Genomic DNA, 17,977 nt, shown 5'->3' on the forward strand with positions numbered 1-17,977 from the left:
TTCGAGCTGAAAGAATATTTTACGATTCTTTGAAAAATATATTCCTTTTTCTTTCTTGTTCGTAAGATCGAAGATCTTTTCGAGAGAATCGATATTTCAAGTACAAGCGTATACGTCGCGAACTTTTCCGTGTATTGTTCGCAAATGTTTTCGGAAAGCCGGTACGTCATCGGTTCGAGATATTTCTGGCGAGTTTGCGAGAGTCGACACGAATCGGCTCGTGGTTATCGAAAGGGTTAAGACACTCGACGACGACGTAGTCACCTTTGTTCATGAATTGTTCATGAATTTGTGCAGTCGACGGCACAGAGACGCTCGCTCGAGTACAAAAACGTAAATAATCCGCGACACAAAGTAACAACTGGATCGCGGGAACATCGAATTCGCTCTTGCAATTCCACGCTAGACTATTGGAGCACCCTACACTGCGAGAGATATTCGGATACATTTGTTTCATTCGTTCATTTGTTTACTTCTTTCTTGGGCCACTAACTCTCTTAGGGTAACTAGGACCGTCTGCGCGGCTTCGAAAAACGGGGGAGGGGGGAAAAAAAAAGGAAAAACAATCGACAGCGCTTCCGAGACATCTTCATCGCGACGAGAATTGTCCTCGTAGGTTCTCTAGGACAGTTTCTGGTCATTTACTCGTAGCTCCGTTTACTTTTCTTTACCTTTTTCTCTTTATTTTCGTTTCTAACTTGCACGACTACTATCCGCTAATTTTCTATTCCGATCATCGGCTTGGTCGCCTCTTTCAGTTCTAATTGCCTCATTTCTCGTTACATCGTTCCCGACTAGAGCATTTTCGACTCCCGCGCGCACGCGAAAACACAGTTCCACAATTCTCGGATTGAACTTGTCCGAGGATCGACCATTAAACTACAGAAACAGTATCATACGTAGAACAGTTATCTCTTTACCGTTAATGAAGTTAACTCGCATGTACGTTGTAGCGTGTCATTTCGAAAGTGTGAGAGTAAGTATATACGTGCCGCTTATATTGGTATATAACCATATATACTAATGCGTAAAATTATATATCGTTGCAAACAATATGTGCTGTAGGGGCGCTCGGAATATTTTCACACAGTCTTTGCGATACATCGTAATCACCTCCGTGTGGTCAGTAACAATTAGAATCCCGTAGAAGAGCAGTCGTTGGTAAAGAGTACTTCTACCATCGTGCACGTAACGATAATGTTTACCATCGAATTAACTGTTTCTGACCCGTTGTACGTGCCGTCACCGCGTGTCAGTTAAACAGACTAACTTCAACTACATGTTCTTCTGTCGGTGCATGTTGCAAACAAATGGACTGTCTCGGTACATTGTGATCACGATCATTCGTGTAACTCTCTCGTTAGCGTAAACTAATTTGTTTAACAGTTCTGCTTATCTTAGCTGAAAACTATCGAAGCTTGTATTTGCAAGACGTAGAAACATCGCTTGTGCATTATAACCGTCCTCTTAAAGGACTCTCGCGCGGAAAGCGAAGATTGTGTACTTTTCGTTCTACTAGTTGTTGTTGTTTTTTTTTTCTTTTCCTTTTATCTCTTGGTTCTCTGTTTCCTTTGCATCTTGTCTCTTGCTTCTTCCGTAACGAAAATCGCGCGAAATGAGAACAAACGGTCTACTGTATTAATTGCACACAATTTCTAGCGAAAGAATCGACACGGACAAAGCAAATTTATTTACACATAGTTACTATACACGCAGCGACCACATCGAGCAACTTTAATATAATAGAAACAACTATTTCTAATTAGCTTGGGTGTGTCTCCAAGTAATAGACTGGCAACATCTACAACACCAGCATTTCCTCGAAATGTTCCAAGTCGTAGTACGTTCCACTCTGGCCAAAATAGAGCACAGCGAAATCATACTCAGGTTCGTACGTTTAAATTTCTTACGTAGAATACGAGATTTAATTCGTCGATCTCTCGCAAATCGATCACGATTTTTGTCATTGTTCGAGAAACCCTTTGGAGGTTCAGAGATATCGATAGACACGGTACAGAGGACGAGTCGACGACGATCCACATCCGTGGCAGCTCGTTACGTATTGATTTTAGGGAAAACAATTTTCTACTTTTCTATATTCAAAGACGTCAAGGTGAAGACGAAACGAAAAAAAAAGAAATAGTCGGTATTTTAAGAGCGAAGGTCACTTTGTCACGAGCCACGGAATTTGTCCTTTTATCGATTACAGCAGAATAGTGAAAGAAAAAAAAAAGAACAGTCGTTTAAAAAATTCAAGGTTCACGAAGTAAATGGAACGGTCGAACGAAACAGTTTTTCATCGAAATCGATAAACGACCAGTTGTCATTGACTCGTCCTGCGCACGTGTGTCGCGTTTCATCGGTTTACATACTAATCGTAAAGAATTATCGTGCAATTGTTCGTGAGCATAATTATCGTATACGATTGTTTTCCTATGAACTTTCCAGGGTCACACTCACACACAGGACACGAATGCAATTAGCCCACTAGCGAGACCGTCCTTTTTCTCAAAATTATCCTCGAGGTTCTCCAAACGGTAAGTTTTTGTCAATTCAGTATACGTATATCGACTAGAGATTTTCCGATATTTGACAGCATGCTAGTACATGTACCACTGTAAAATACCACTGTTCGTCCGCAATGATAACTTCTAGCGATATATAACGTATCGAACGTCGGCCAAAAGTATATTTTTCGAGGGGTTCGCTTCACCGGGGTGAACCGTGTTTCGTTTCCAATCGAAAAGACGAATTCGCGCGATCGATCGAACGGAACGAGGCACTCCTCGTGCAATCGCAAGACACGTATCGGATTTTTCGGAGATCGCTCGCGTAACGTACCGCCGTATGGAAAAAAAAATAAAAAATAAACGAACGAACAGGTATCGCGACGCGTTGCCAGTTTCCGATTCAACAATCGCGGCGATTACGAAACGAGTCGAAGAGCCGCATACCATTGGTCAATCACCACCAGTTTTTTTTCATTCTTTACGCTTACCAATTCGATCGTACGACTTTTAACGCGCGAATCGGTCGTGCGCAAACAATATCTAGCTATACATATGTATAGAGTACATAGAGAGCGAAGATGAGTATTTATCGACGCGCGGCAGCTTTTGCAGTGGGCCCCCCACCCCCCCCTCCGATGCATGCGTATTAATGGATCCGACAAAACGAACGAATCTTGGACTGTGTTTTTTATATTCATGCTGAAATAGTTTAAACGAGTCGAACCTATCGTTTGCATGCGATATGATATATATTTCTGTTTTAAGGATGCACAATGACTATGTAATTCTGAGAAACCGTATACCGATATACGATATATGAAATTTCTATATCGTATACAAAATCTCTTTTGTACACATATACATGTATTGTGAAAACTGTACACAGTAACGATCGGCTAACAGATCCGATGAGCCAGCAGCGACCATTATCAGTGAAAGCCACGAGATACACGTAGCTTGTCCATGACAGTTTCGTAGTTTTTATTTATTTATGCGCCAATTCTTTCATCCCGAAGCGAGCACGTGTCTCGCTCGCTCGTACCGTTTCTTTCTTTTTCTCTTTCTTGTTCTTTGTTGGTCCCGCAAACGTTTGCTCGAAAGGTTTCTATAGCTACCCCTACCGCTCCACCCCACCCTCTACCCCTTTTGGTTCGTTTTCTTCGTAGACAAAAAAAAAAGGAAAAAGAGAAACAAAAAAAAAAAGAATCGTTATGGTCTCTGTCCCGCGGGAGTACGATTTCCGTTGTTAAAAAAAAAAATGCAGACGTAGAAAAGAAACGCAATGCGCATACCTCCTCGCGCGACGTACATATTTTTCGGTTCATCCATGTTTCCGTATCCATTCCGTCGTACAATGCTCTCTTAACGTTCGAACGCTCGAGAATCGAAGGGAGAAAACCCCTTACCGGGGATCCATCGACGAAAGTAAATATGTACTGCTTGGCTGAGTTCGGGCCACCTCGCATACTCATTGTGCATCCCTTTTTGACTTGACTGTAGCGAGGCATATCCTTGATTTATTACCTACTTTATATACGTACACGTATATTACTTAACATGGGACTTTGATCTTGCCGCCATCACGGTAATTGTAAAAGCGACGAGTTAATAGAAACAAAAAGAAACGCGTGGATTGCGTTGGACGCGTAGAGAGAACAAGCGAAACGGTATACGGAGAGAAAGAGAAACAAAATTATATATATACATATATATGCACTATACTATATATATATAATTGGAAAACCGAGGACGCTAAAGGCCACAGAATAACGAGAGTAAACCCGGGTTCACCATTCTAAAACACGTTGTACTTTCACGATCATGGTCACTGTACTCATCGTCGATACAGGGCGGAAATTAAACGAAAGAAAAAAGAATGAAAAAAATTAAAAAAGAAACGATTGAACCGAACAAAAAAAGAGAACGATAAAAAGTAATAAAAAGTAAACAGAATTTTGCCCGTTTTCCCGAACACAAGCATAGCCATTGGTGCATCGCTTAAATTCTTCATATTTCCGATTAATTTTTATACCGGTGTTGTGTATTGTTCTATGCTACAGGACGTGAACCGATTAAAGCTTGGCTTCGCTCGGGTTCTCGACAAGCAAATGGCCATAGAGACGCGCGATACAGTTAACATGCGACCAATGTGCTGCCCCGAGACCAGTTGTCCGCGGCAATACTACCGCGGCATGCCCAACACACGCACGCCTAAAACGCATTTGCGAATCGGCCTCGAAGAGAGAATCTCGCGCGCAACACGTTTGCGCGTGTATGTCCGCCCCAACGCTCAACCGGATCGTTCGCGGGATGCGTTCGGAGACGAGAAAGAAAGAGAGAGAGAGAAAGAGAGAGCGTGTGTGTGTGTGTGAGAGAGAGAGAGAGGAGAGAGTAGAGAGAGATAAAAGAAACGACTCCGTTTTGGCTCCGTTATTCTGTGGTGTATAATCGCCGAGGTGTTAGGTCGACGAGATAATCCGTAACGGGGGAGAGAGACCGTGGTTCCATGGTTTCGCGGATGGAACGAGAATATTCGCACGAACGAACGAACGAATTATCCGGACACAACGTACATCCGTACAGTGACACTGCGCGCATGCGTCCAGGGACGCTCCGACGCGTGCGCAGACGCAACGAGCGCGGTGATACATCGTCGCGTTCACGCGGTAGAGCTGCCGACAGATCCGCGGGGATCCCCGAGTGCTCGAGTTCGGGGACCGGTGCTCGAGTGCACAAACCGTGATCCCTCGTTTCCTCTCGATCGTTCACTTTCACCCTCCGTTACGATATGAATCGTACGAACTCGGTGGAACTCGATTCCGGCACTCGAGTGCAACAAAAAACCAGGGGGGGGAATCCCTCGTTTCTCACCGGTCGTTCAATCTCGCGGAACTCGCGGCCCGATACCGATACCGAGTAGTTTGTTTGCTCGCTTCCTCGCGAAACTCGCGACACGATTACGGATCCCGGAAACTCGTGGGAAGCGGAATTCGCGATCCAGCGAGATCGGGCACTCGATCGGGGTCCCGGTAGAGATCTGTCGCGCAGTCGTGCGCGATCGCAACGATTCGAGAATACGAATGTCTTCCTGACACGCGCGAGACGATGCAGGAAGGCGCCTTATCCACTTAGATGTAGCACTCGAATTTGTGCCTTTCCTAACTCAGCCTGCCAACTATACCGAACGTGCACTCGTATGCCGCTCATCTAAAGATATACATATACCCGATCTTCTTTCTATTTTTATACGTATTCGTACGTCGTGACATATACCTTCGGCTTCGTTTTTTCTTTCCTTGAATCCGCCCCCTCATCCCTACAACGCCCTCGCAACTACCCCCCACCCCGAATAAAACCGCCACGAATCCTCTAGAGTAAGAACGGGCGCGCGTTGACCGTTTGTCGATGATCCAGTTCGTACGAAACGACAGACTTGGTCGATTTCCGATCTCGAGAATCGAGCTCGAGCGAATTTTTCTGACGGAAGTCCGCCATGTCGAGTGACGTACGTTCGCTCGCAAGTTGTTGTGCGTCGCATCCGCGGTGCTGTGCTCTCGCGTTTACGTTATCGCGTCGCGATGCATTCGGATTCGCGTGTTCTACGATACGAACATTTTCTCTTAAGAGAGAGAGAGAGAGAGAGAGAGAGAGAGAGAGAGAGAGAGAGAGAGAGAGAAAGAGAAGAAAAGAACCCGAACCGAAGGAATCGCGTAGAGGTTAGATTCGTGCGCGCCAAATGCATCGCGCGGGACGAGTTTCGAACACGTGACGCGCGCATGCGCAGTCGCTCGCGAGGAACGATCTGACACACCCGTGGATGGAACGAGAGCAACTTCGCGCGCGAATTTAAAAGCCAGATATACCTAGGTTAACGCTTTCGGTGCCAAGAGCGTTCGTGAACCCTGAACGGTGCGCACCGTACAGTGAACGCCGATGGGCGTTCGTTGAACGTGCACGATATACGCGACTGCCAGATTTCCGCACACCGGGACGTCATTAATCTCGATTCGAACGTTCGGCACCGAAAGGTTTAACGAAATCGTTTACCCCGGTTAAGATTCTTCGTTGCTCGCGGTGCAATGTTACTCTGTCCCCTCTTGACGAGACTCGACGAGTCCCCGTGTCCGGTTGACGCATAACTTCCGTCGAACGATCGTAATCGCCTGACGCGTTCCACGCTTACTCGCACTCGCGACTCCTCGACACTCGTTTTCGTTCTATGCACTGTCCTCTCGGCTAACCGTAACGAACCGGGGATACTACGTGATCCGACCTCGACATTTTTTTTTCGTGTCGCAAACACCGGCCGTCCACCGTGGACAATAGTTTAAAATAACCGAGAAACGCGTACACGCGCACTCCGAAACGGTTAGGTGAAGTGGTATAATTGTACTAACAAAAAAAAAGTAAAAAGAAAAAAAAGTAAAAAAAAAAGAAGAAAACGTTACGCGATCGATTTTTCACAAACGATAAATGGAGTTACACATGTAAAAACTATTCATTCGTGCATTGACAGGTTTTCTAAGTGAAGGGTGAAGTCTCGCCTTGTTTCCCTCGAGCCGAAATGAGAGCGAGCCGCACGCCGAATATCGAGCAACGGCCGATATACACACACGGGCCACTTTGCTGGCAAAAAAAAAAAAAAAGAAAACACTAGTTAAAAATCCGATCGAGTGGCCAAGCGTGACTTCCTACGTAGCCGTATTCTATCAATCCTTTTCTTTCATAATTCTTTTTTTTTTTTTAGCCTCTCTCTCTGTTTGTTAAACAATATTACGTAGGATTACGATGAAACTGTAGAATAACGTTATCGCCCTGTAATACCGTATTTCTGTATCGTATTCTTACGATCTCGGGAAAATATGTTGGATAACAATTGTATTGTATATATAAATTTCTATATATATACACACACGGTCAGCCGTGGAGTAAAACTGCCCGATTCCGCGTGGGAAAATCATTTCCTTCGTTCGTATCTATCGTTTTCGTCGCGACACACCACCGCGTGCTCGTATCGACGTTGAATGAACATTTTGGGTGAATTTCATATTTTATTTAGCGCGTTTCGCTGCCGAGAGATACCAGAAAAAGTTGCATTTCCCGAGTTTCGAGACGATCGCTCGCTTACTCTTCCGCCCCGCCCTGGCGCGATTTGTTTTCTTTCTTTCTTTCTTTCTTTTTTTTTTTTTCTTTTTGAAACCTTCTCTTAGATTTCTCTCGACTGCATTTTTTTTTTTGTTTGTTTTTGTTTTTGTTGATATCCAGCATAGGTTCCTCAGAAAAGTGTGAAATTTTGCGTTTGGTTTTTTTGGACGCGTGATAATATACACGTCGAATTGCGAACTCATTCACACGGTAACAACGAGAACCACACACCCACACAATGGTCCGTCGGATGACTCTTATATCGATTCTTTCGTCCGGTCGTGGATCCGTTTGCTATTGGTATGTCGCGTGTATAGACGCGCTGATGAAACGCCGCGCGCAAATTTCTGTAAATACATTGCTCCGGGTATATGAACCGCGACGGTACTTTCATCCCCGTGGAGGATTTCTATTTTGTACAGCTACCGTGAATATACGAAAGTGAGACTATATATTTCGTAAGCTCGAAAGATGTCGCGGGCAAAAGATTAAAATTGAAAAAGAAAAGAGAAAAAAAATTAAAAAAAAAAAATAATAAGAAAAAAAAATGAGAGAGAAGCGTTTCGACAGCGTCGAATCGACGAATGGGGGACCATCGAAGAATCGATATCGGATTTACCCCGTAGCTACCGTTCAACGTGCGTTCCGCGACACATTTTTTATACATCGGTCCTCCTCGGTTTCTCCGGCATTTAACGCGTTTCATGTAAAACGATTCCGAGTTATATTTTTTTATACTGTTTGGTTGGTGCAATTCAACGAGTACGATACATACACTTTCAGTTCATCGAGGTTGAATCGCTACGGGAATCAGTGAAATGCGTGTGGCTGAAGGCATTCCATTTTATTTTTCCCCGCGTGCGTGCGCGCGCATCTATTCCGAACGCAGAACGTGATTCATCTTTCATTCGGAGGTGTTATCTATCATACCGTTCAAGTTGAACATACGTCGCAAAGAAACGAAAAACGAAAAAGAAAAAAATCAAACGAGAAAAAAAAAGAAACAAAATAAGTACACCTCGCGACCGTAAATGTGCATTTTCTTTTTTTTTTTTTTTTTTTCCTTCTTTTACAATAATTGTATATTTTACACTTACCGCAGAAGCAACGAAGACACGAGAAAAAATAAGTAAAAAAAAAAAAGAAAAAAGAAAAAACAAAAGCAGCGAGAAGCTCTTTCTTTTTTTTAACCTGTACGATAAGACAGTACGAGACACTGCTCCGAAACTGATCTCAAAACTGACTAACGAATTAAACAAGAAAAAAAAAAATATATAGCGTGCTACTTGATTGCAGTGACCCGGCAATTACGCGGATACTATTCGCTTTTCGTTTAATTTATTACGTTTAACGTTCACCGAGTTACATCGATTTTTGTGTATAACTGATCCCCACGAGGGGAAACGTGTGAACAAGGTGCAAAAGATTCATCGGTACGGACAGGCCATAAACGATTATTGGTTACTCGTTTCTTTGTATATTGATTATTGTATCTCGATCCATATTGTACTAATTAATCGATAGAAATATATAACATAGAGAACTATACATATATATATATATATACATATATATATTATATATATTTTTGGCAGTCATCGTAAGACGACAGGAAATTACTTTGTTTACTCATTGTGTTTCTTAACGAGACAATACCGCGCTTAGTAATAATTCGCGAAACTCGGGCGAGAAGAATAAACAGAGATCTTTCGTTTTTATTCAGTGATAACCGAGCGCGTTCTCGTGATCAATTAGTACTGGAAAGAAAAGTACGAAAGAGAGATAGATACGTAACAAACGTGGAAACGTTCGCGATCGTATTCAACTATATATTATATACATGTATACATACGTATACATCGGATCCGCGTAAGTATTTCTGTACTAAGTGCGAGTATTGGCCTTGTCTAGGTGCAAATTTCATCGTCAGAACGAACTCGAACGTTGCGTAGACCGGATATTAAAAGAAAAAAAAAAAGAACCCCGTTATCGTAAACTGCGTGCCTTCCTCTTTTTGATATTGTACATTTCACACGTATTTTGCTAAACGAAGGAACAAGAGAAGAAAAACCGATGCACTAGTTTTTCAAGAATTCATCGCGAGTTTTAGCATAGAGTAATCTGGTCAGTGTTGTGTAGAGCGTGCACATGCCGAACGACAAAACAAAAAACGATTTATCATACTATTATTTATAAGACGTGCAACAAAAAGAAATTAACGCGAGAGGGAGAAAGAGAGAGAGTGAATGACAGAGAGAAAGAGAATAACAATGGAGAGAAAAAAAAAAACAGTTTGTAACGCAGTTCTGGCAAATTCGAGAAAGAGTGAACGAATGGACACGAGCGACAGAGAGAGAGTGAATGCGTATGAACGATCGAACGAGTGAGAACGAGTGGCTTACTTGGGTTACTTTAACGACTAAGATCTTATTTAAGTTTTTTCCACTTCCACGGATCAGGATATAAGTTTTGTGCCTACGTTTTATTTTAATTTCAACATGCATGGTGATACAAGTATGCTTTACATGTAAACTTTAGTGTTTCTTAACCGATTATACTACGTCGGTCGAGATTACGAAGCGAGATCGATGACACCGTCATCGGGCGCGCGTATCGATCCACGTTCCTAATTTTCGGCTCGGCTTGTATTTTATCGCAGAATAATCGTCGATCGAATTTTCTTTGTAATCGGTTCTCGCCGGTATGTTTCCGATAACAACGCGTTTTAACCTTACCGCAGGAAATGAGAGGAAAAAGAAAGAAGTATAGAACAAATTTTTATCGTCTAAGATATACAATTCCTGTCGTGCTCGACGAGATCGAATGCGTGAAAACTGATCATTGTAGAGTACACACTGTTTGTAGAACGAAGCAAAAGCAACTGGCCGTGCGACAAATTAATTTTAAAACGTGCTAGACGCGGGCGGTAAGAGAAACGAGAGAAGATAACAAGAAGCAACTCGATCGTCTTTAGACATTTACGAATACACGTATAAACGGACGAAGTACAACGCAACGTTTATACGCAAAAGTATAATGAACATAGCGCATCTTGTAAATGGTTTAACGCTCTTTGCTGCACTCCAACTACTATGCCCGTCCAAAACGTCCGGAAACGATCGTTTCGGTACTTCTTTCTTATTATTCCCCAAACCCCCCAACCCCCCAACCCCCTTCCAACCGTTTTTTTTTCTTCTTCTTTCTCCCTTCACGGTCAATGGAATCCATTGATCGAAGCCGATCAATCGATGAACCTTATTCGTAGAAGCGTCTGCCTTAGATCTTTACAAAATGGAGGGCAGTAAATGGCTCGTAGAGACAGGATAGAAATATTATTTAAAATAATTTTAAGAAGCAATAATAGTAATAATTTCGTATTAATAAACATGTTGAAACTGTCTTGTATATGTTGTATCAATTTATTTCTGAATCCTCAATTGAAAAAAGGAATCGTTTGCCCGCGCAGAAAGAGACAAATCTTCCATGTGTTCGTTTTGTGCATGCGTCTTCGATAGAGGTGGTCTTTTTTTTCCCTTTCTTTCATTTATTTTTTCTTTTCCTTTCAAGTACGAATTGGCTTGTTTCGAGCGATGTATAGGTGCGTTACACAGATACTTCTTTCCAATCGCAAGTTCCTTTGCGTTAGGTACGACGATTGCCAAAATGTTTCTTCGTATATTTGTGAACCGTTAACCCCCTTGCCCCCAAAAACCTTCGTCTTTCCGTTTTAGGATCATTACTGCTAACCCAAAAACCGATCAATCAACGACAATTACTATTAACAAATCTCGCGAACACTTATTACATCTCGTCCTTGTAACTCGTTCCCGCTATACAACCTCTCGTTGCATCGTGACTGTAATGTTTCGCAAGAGAAGAAGAGAAAAAAAAAACAAAAATACGATTAGGTGTGCAGTGGTGATAGAATGGTGGTGGTTTATACATATAAAACTGAATTTGATTTTGACGATTTATCATGTTTAGTGTTTGTTAGCAACTGCCTTTGTTTTGTTATTTCAGCCCCATGGACCCATCCGTACCCCCCAAGCACCCAGTAGTGAGGTACGTTGCTGCATACCATAATACCACGGCCCATACGTTCTAATTTTCTTTCGTTTGCGCTCCTATGTTCTTTTCTGTCGTTATTTTTCGTTTGTCTGTTTGTTTGTTCGTTCGTTTGTTTCATACTTGTCCGAGTTTTTCGTTTTTTCTTTTATCTTCCCTCCTCTCTCTCTGTTTTTTTTTCTATTTTTTTTCTCTTTTTTTTTTACTTTCACCTTTTGGAGTTTTCCTTTTCTCTGTAACACTCAACGACACGTATCGTCGAACGCGTTTTTCTCCTGCGAAGCGAAACGTTCGACAACACGACGCACGACGTTCAGCAACGCAGCGATCGATTTGTCGTCGCTTATCCGATACGATACGGATGTACGGCCGAACAGTGATCGACGACGTTAAGAGGGGCCACGGACGTGACGATCGATCGTACGATAAACTATAACGATCGGCACGTTTGTTCGAAGAACAATTGTAAAGAGCGTGGGGTTGTTGCATCGTTTGTTGTACAGGTTGTGGAACGTATGTGGCCGTTCGACGACCGGTTTGTAAGATTCTGTACGAATTCGGCATCGAAACGAAAACGTCATCGTGCTTGTCGGAACTCGTAGATCGCTACACTCGCGACGTTCGTTCTTGTTCGTCGATCACGAAATGTAATCGATGGAATTTTTATTTCGTTCGATTCACGAATGAACAATTGGCGAACCATTCATTTCGGAGCACAATTTCGCCCGACGAATCGCAAGTCCCCGATACGATCACGTACAAGTTGTACAACAACTCCCTGCACTCTGTACTCTGTGCGCCGAAAGAATGCATCTGGCACGATTTATTCGTTGCTCGGTAACTACGAGAAAGATGGAGTAAAATGTAGTATCGTCCGATCGTAGGATATCTCGTACGATGAATCGTCGCGGCCGCAGGCCCGCAACATTTGTACACGACGCGCGACGAAGCGTTCCACGAGCGTCGTTACTCCTCTCGCGTCGTCGCGCAGCGATCAACGCGTTCGTTGTTTCGCCTTTGTCCTGTGGATCGTCGACGACGTCGCTTTAAAAGACAGGTGGGAGCCGATGGGTGTTCGCAGCGTTCCAAATACATACGGGAACATACGCCGGAGACGATCGAGAACGCGACGTCGCGACAATTCGACAGGGAGAAACGAAGAATCGGCGCCATATTGTCGCGACGACGCGACGAACAGCGTGCACCGAGTAAACGTTGCCAATTCGTCCACGCACGAATCAGTATCATTTCACACAGCCGTGACCACATCTACGTTATCCCGCCAACACTCCCTGTAAACTTGTCGGTGTGTAATGCGACACGAATTGCATGCATGGCGCACGCATGCGACGTTCTCTTTTCTTTTTTCTGTTTTTTTTTTCTTCTTTTTTTTTTTCTTTTTTTTTTCTTCTTTTTTTTTCTCTCTCACGTTTCACGTTTCGCCGCCCTGCGACGAACGACGGCTTTCGCAGAATCTCAGCCTTTAGTGCACGTTTTTGTTGATCGTAGACCCCCGAACCCCGCCCCGTTCCCTCGACGAGCGTCGAAACTCTTTGAACGACAAGAAGGGTCGCGCGTCCACGCGACTGGCGAGGGAAAAAAATGAAAAAATCTGTGACCGACACGATCCGTGTAGCTCGGACACGATTATCCCGACCCGTCGTTTAAACGAAAATACATTGTCTGTCGCATGTTTGGCGCGTGTGCTCGACCGTGCGGATTTAAGACATTCTTTTGTTACAGCGGAGCAACCACTAACGATGAGCAGGTTAAACCACGCAGTCTACGTTTCACTTGGAGTATGAAAACTACCAGTAGTCGAGATCCGAACGAAATCATGTCCGAAATTCGAAAGGTATTGCACTGGAACATCCATAAAGCTTTCTTTTCGTTTCCCCACGTGGAAGATTAAAACAAAATTACGATAGACGAGAAGATAGTATTCGCGTGTTACACCCCGTACGCTTTGTGTAAGGTATTGATTAACGCGAACCGACCCGGTACGTGTAACGGGCGACGTTGTAAAATTATCAATTGTCTAGTTGCAACGGAGACACGTGTCGATGGTATTGTTTCGTGTTAGTTTGTTCTCCGAGATATCAGAAACGGGATCACGGCTCGAGTTAATTGGCGAGTACCAGGTCGTCGGTAACGAACATTTTTAAAGCCCGGTGCACGGTCTCGTTTGCACAGACGAAGCAGCAATTTACTTTTACTGAATCTTTTATACGCCGTAACGAGGGATAAACGAAAAATACGAATTCGAGTTACCGAATGGAGAAAGCTAGGCGAAATTAAGAATCGTTTCGAGCGAAGAATGGACAGAACGGATGGTGAACGATACACGGCAAATTGCACTAGATGGAAATTTCGATACGGCCACGTTGTAAATATTGCGAGGAAGTTGATAACGATATCAACGGCCCGTACCTTTCGTTCTTCCATAATCCGAGTCAAAGTCCTACAGATATCCATCTCTTTTGCAACATCGTACATTTTGTGCATCGTTCGTTCAACGTGATCGACGATCGTAGTGTCTCTGTTACACGTACCGGGTTGTTCTACATTACCTAATACCTCACAATTTCGGTCAATCCTGATATACACTGGGTCAAAAAGGTTTCCATACGTCCGACTGTAATCTCTTAACGAATTCGTTACGATGTCACGTTTCGAACATTTTTCCGCGGTAAGTCACGATCTACATAGTGAATCGAAATCATGTATTTCGTAGCGTTCAGACCAGACAAATTTTCTCTGGAAAATATTCACAGAGAAACGTTAACGTCGTGATAATTTCGTTACGAAATCCTTCGGTCGGGGTTATGGTAAACTGCCTCTGGACCCAGTGGCCGAACTCTCGTTCCCGGACATCGAGATTGTAGTTTTTAATTGATATTGCGCGAGTCCCGGCCGTGAATGCACACCTGTTTTACTAACCCGGTTTGTCGCTCGCTTTAGGTACTGGACGCCAATAAATGTCAGTACGAACAGCGCGAAAGGTTTCTGCTGCTGTGCGCGCACGGCGATGCAGCGACAGACAGCCAGGTACAATGGGAGATCGAAGTGTGTAAACTGCCACGACTCTCTCTGAACGGCGTACGTTTCAAACGCATCTCGGGCACGTCGATCGGTTTCAAAAATATTGCCAGCAAGATAGCGAACGAGCTGAAGCTGTGACTGCCGACAACTGGCTACCTAGCCGCCCGCGCCAACCCATAACGCCCTCGTGAACGATCGCACGGACTACTCGCGACCACCGATCACGACGACGACGACGACGACGACGATGACCAAGACGATGACCAAGACGACGACCAAGACGACGACCAAGACGATAACGACGATGATTTTTATTCATCCTTCGTTTGGGACTCCGATCCTGATCCCGATCCCGATCCCGATATCGAGTCGAACACCCGAGAAATCTTCGTTTAATCGAACACTCTCCTCCTCTGTCTCTCTCTCTGTGTGTAGTCCCAATCGACCAAAAAAGAAAAATTATGAGAGAGAGAAAACAAAGAGCGAATATTAAACGTCATCTAGAGGTGTCTCGTCGATCGCCGATCCGCAACGACCGCGATTATACCTACGCACGTACGCGGTGTCCACGAAACAATCGTTCTCCTTCTCCGATCGCCGCCTACCTTGGGAACACGCTGCGAGAGAGATCCGTCGTCCCCGGACAAACACACGTACCATTAAAAAAAACAAAACGAAACAAATACTCCCCGAGTGCCAAAAAACGCGGTGGGACCGGATCGGATTTTCAGGGATCAGCCACACCAGCCACGGGCCGCCGCGACGAGGGAAAAACACGAAGAGAACCCACGAAGATGCTGCGAGTCGAGCGAGGAAACGGGATCGGACGGGGTTTTCGAAGAGAATGCGCGCGTCCACCGCGACGGAGTGGCGAAAGAAGGGTGGGGAGAAGAGCACGAGGAACGGGATGAATCGAGTAGCGGGAGGAGAGCCGCTCGATCGACCGCGCGTGCGCGTTGGAACACTCCCGCGTTGTGTACCGCCCACGATCGACCGCGCGTGCGCGTCGTACCGCCAGCGATCGACTCGTTCGGTAATTCGAAATTCGCGTATCGGCCGCGTGTGACGGGTCATCGTCGCGGCGAGACCGAGATCGACGAATAAACGAAACTGCCTCCCCACCCCCCACCCCCCACCCACCTTGGTAAACTCTTTCGATCGCAAACGGGACGATACCGTCGTCGCGCGAATCGCCCCGCGGAGCCTCTTACCAGTATTATTTATTCGGAGCAACTTTGTCTCAACGATCGCGGCTTCGTTCACGGAGTGAAACGGGGGAGGGGAGAAAGGAGAATCGTTGTTTTCACGGTGGTGGGGAGTGAGTGGGGAGCGACTCGCTGCCGGAGCTTTTTTCAAAAACCGCGAGACTCGCACCTCGCTTCGGTTTCTCTTCTTTCGCTTCTTTTCGTCCTTTGTTCGTACTGTCCGTTACGTCTCGCTGTGGTAATATCGATCGAAATTTCGAAATATCTAACGAGAGATACGATTATATGTACTTCAACTGTGCCTAACGATGCGTCGATCGACGTAATTAAAGCGAGAGTTCTGTGTCTCTTTCTCGCCGCGGAGCGGGGAGAAGTGGTGTGAGGGGGTCGGGAGGGGACGAGAAACGTGTACACTCCGGTGCGGAGGAGAAAACGAAGGGGAGAAGATGAAGAGGAAGAAACGGAAGAAGCGGAAGAAGAAGGAAAGGGTGGTTGTACCGCGATAAATGATAGACGTTCGATATATGTATATATATGTATACATATATACATTTATATATATATATAGATGTGTACCGAACATCCTGCGATCGTCAAGAGTCTTTTCACAACGTTGTCTCGTTGATGATGAATAATTATGTTTCGCACGCGTAACGTGGACACATTCACGGATTAAACGAGAGGTCTGTGTTGTAAATAACCGATCAAACTTCTCGGGGACGAAAAAAAAAAAAAGAAATACCTGTTAAGGAAATACGTAGAATTGTACTCGTAACAAAATTACCTTCACACACTTATCATCCTCCATTTAACGTTGAAAGGGAATATTCAACCGTTTCAAACGCGGCGCGCGTGCGTACCGACACACGCGCGCGCGCCGAATCTACTTTTTCGAATATTTTTACGATACTTTACTCCCTTTTTTTTTGATATCATAAGTTTAAAGCTATGCAGCACTATAGACGTTAGCCGATTAATCAATGCGTAACGATAATTGTTATTATTATTATTATTATTATTATTATTATTATTATTATGATTATGTTTATTATTATTATTATTATTATTATTATTATTATTATTATTATTATTACTATTACGATTATTTTTATGCATAGTATACAAGTAATATTACGACACAATATTAAACGAGAACGGAAGGTGAAAGACGAAGAGGAACTATTATTTAACATTATTTAGGAATTATCGTCGTCGAGCGATTCTACTCGTAGCTCGTGCGAGTAAACGACGCCCAAGTATTTCGCTCCGAAAGAATATTCCGGAATATACCTAGCAACAAGTGAAAGAAAGAAAAAAAAAATAATAATGAATAAACGAAACACGCACGCGCGCACGACAACGTCGATAATGAGATCTGTTATTTCTACGAAAGATTACCACATAAGATTATATTTAAGTATTGTAATTGGCTATACACTATTACGCTATGTAACCTTTTATTCGCAGATGTATTCGCGGTTGAATGAAATTAAATTAGGAATTATTGTAAATGTAGAGGCGAACTAGAGAGACTTGGTGTATATAAATAATATAATATACGAAGGTACTAAATTAACCAAATAAATGAAGCCTCACACCAAGAACGTTGAATAAGAAAAAAAAAACTATTGCAAAAAAGAAGAACAACGGGAAAGAAGATTGGCGAACCGTGAAGCAGCCGGAATAACGCAACGGTGTCGCAAAAAGAGAGACGAGAATAATAATAAAAAAAAAAAACAAACAAACAAACAAACAAAAGCAAATAAATCACGAAACGAAGGAATACGACGGAAAGAGGAGAAACCTCGGGATTATCGAGTGTTGCAAAAACTTTTTATATTTGCCTAAGATTAATCGAGAGTACGTTACTTATAGGCAATGACTAATTTATTTAAATAAATACGAAACTCGAATGATTTTTTCACGTTTCTAACACGCGCTGTACACGCGCGCGCATACATATACATATACATAAACACGCGCGTGCAAATATATACAAACACACAGAAA

The 17,977-nt window shown here is 43.6% G+C and overlaps 1 protein-coding gene across 7 annotated transcripts in view; it reads left to right on the forward strand.

The window, feature by feature from the left end:
* Positions 1-17,361, forward strand: part of LOC143151972 (serine/threonine-protein kinase MARK2-like) — a 36,212-nt gene extending 18,851 nt beyond the window's left edge. For 4 of the 7 annotated variants that reach the window (XM_076321538.1, XM_076321543.1, XM_076321540.1 and 1 more), the window contains 5 exons: positions 1,767-1,887; positions 2,449-2,537; positions 11,676-11,717; positions 13,464-13,575; positions 14,682-17,361. In XM_076321538.1, the coding sequence (XP_076177653.1) occupies positions 1,767-1,887; positions 2,449-2,537; positions 11,676-11,717; positions 13,464-13,575; positions 14,682-14,900 (583 nt within the window). In that variant the 3' untranslated portion in view covers positions 14,901-17,361. Of the gene's footprint in view, positions 1-1,766; positions 1,888-2,448; positions 2,538-4,570; positions 11,061-11,675; positions 11,718-13,463; positions 13,576-14,681 lie in introns of those variants that run through there. The other 3 variants (XM_076321542.1, XM_076321545.1, XM_076321544.1) reach the window with 3 other exon arrangements.
* Positions 17,362-17,977: the final 616 nt, after the last annotated feature.

Source organism: Ptiloglossa arizonensis, chromosome 10 (genome assembly GCF_051014685.1).
Source record: "Ptiloglossa arizonensis isolate GNS036 chromosome 10, iyPtiAriz1_principal, whole genome shotgun sequence".
Classification (NCBI taxonomy): Eukaryota; Metazoa; Arthropoda; class Insecta; order Hymenoptera; family Colletidae; genus Ptiloglossa; species Ptiloglossa arizonensis.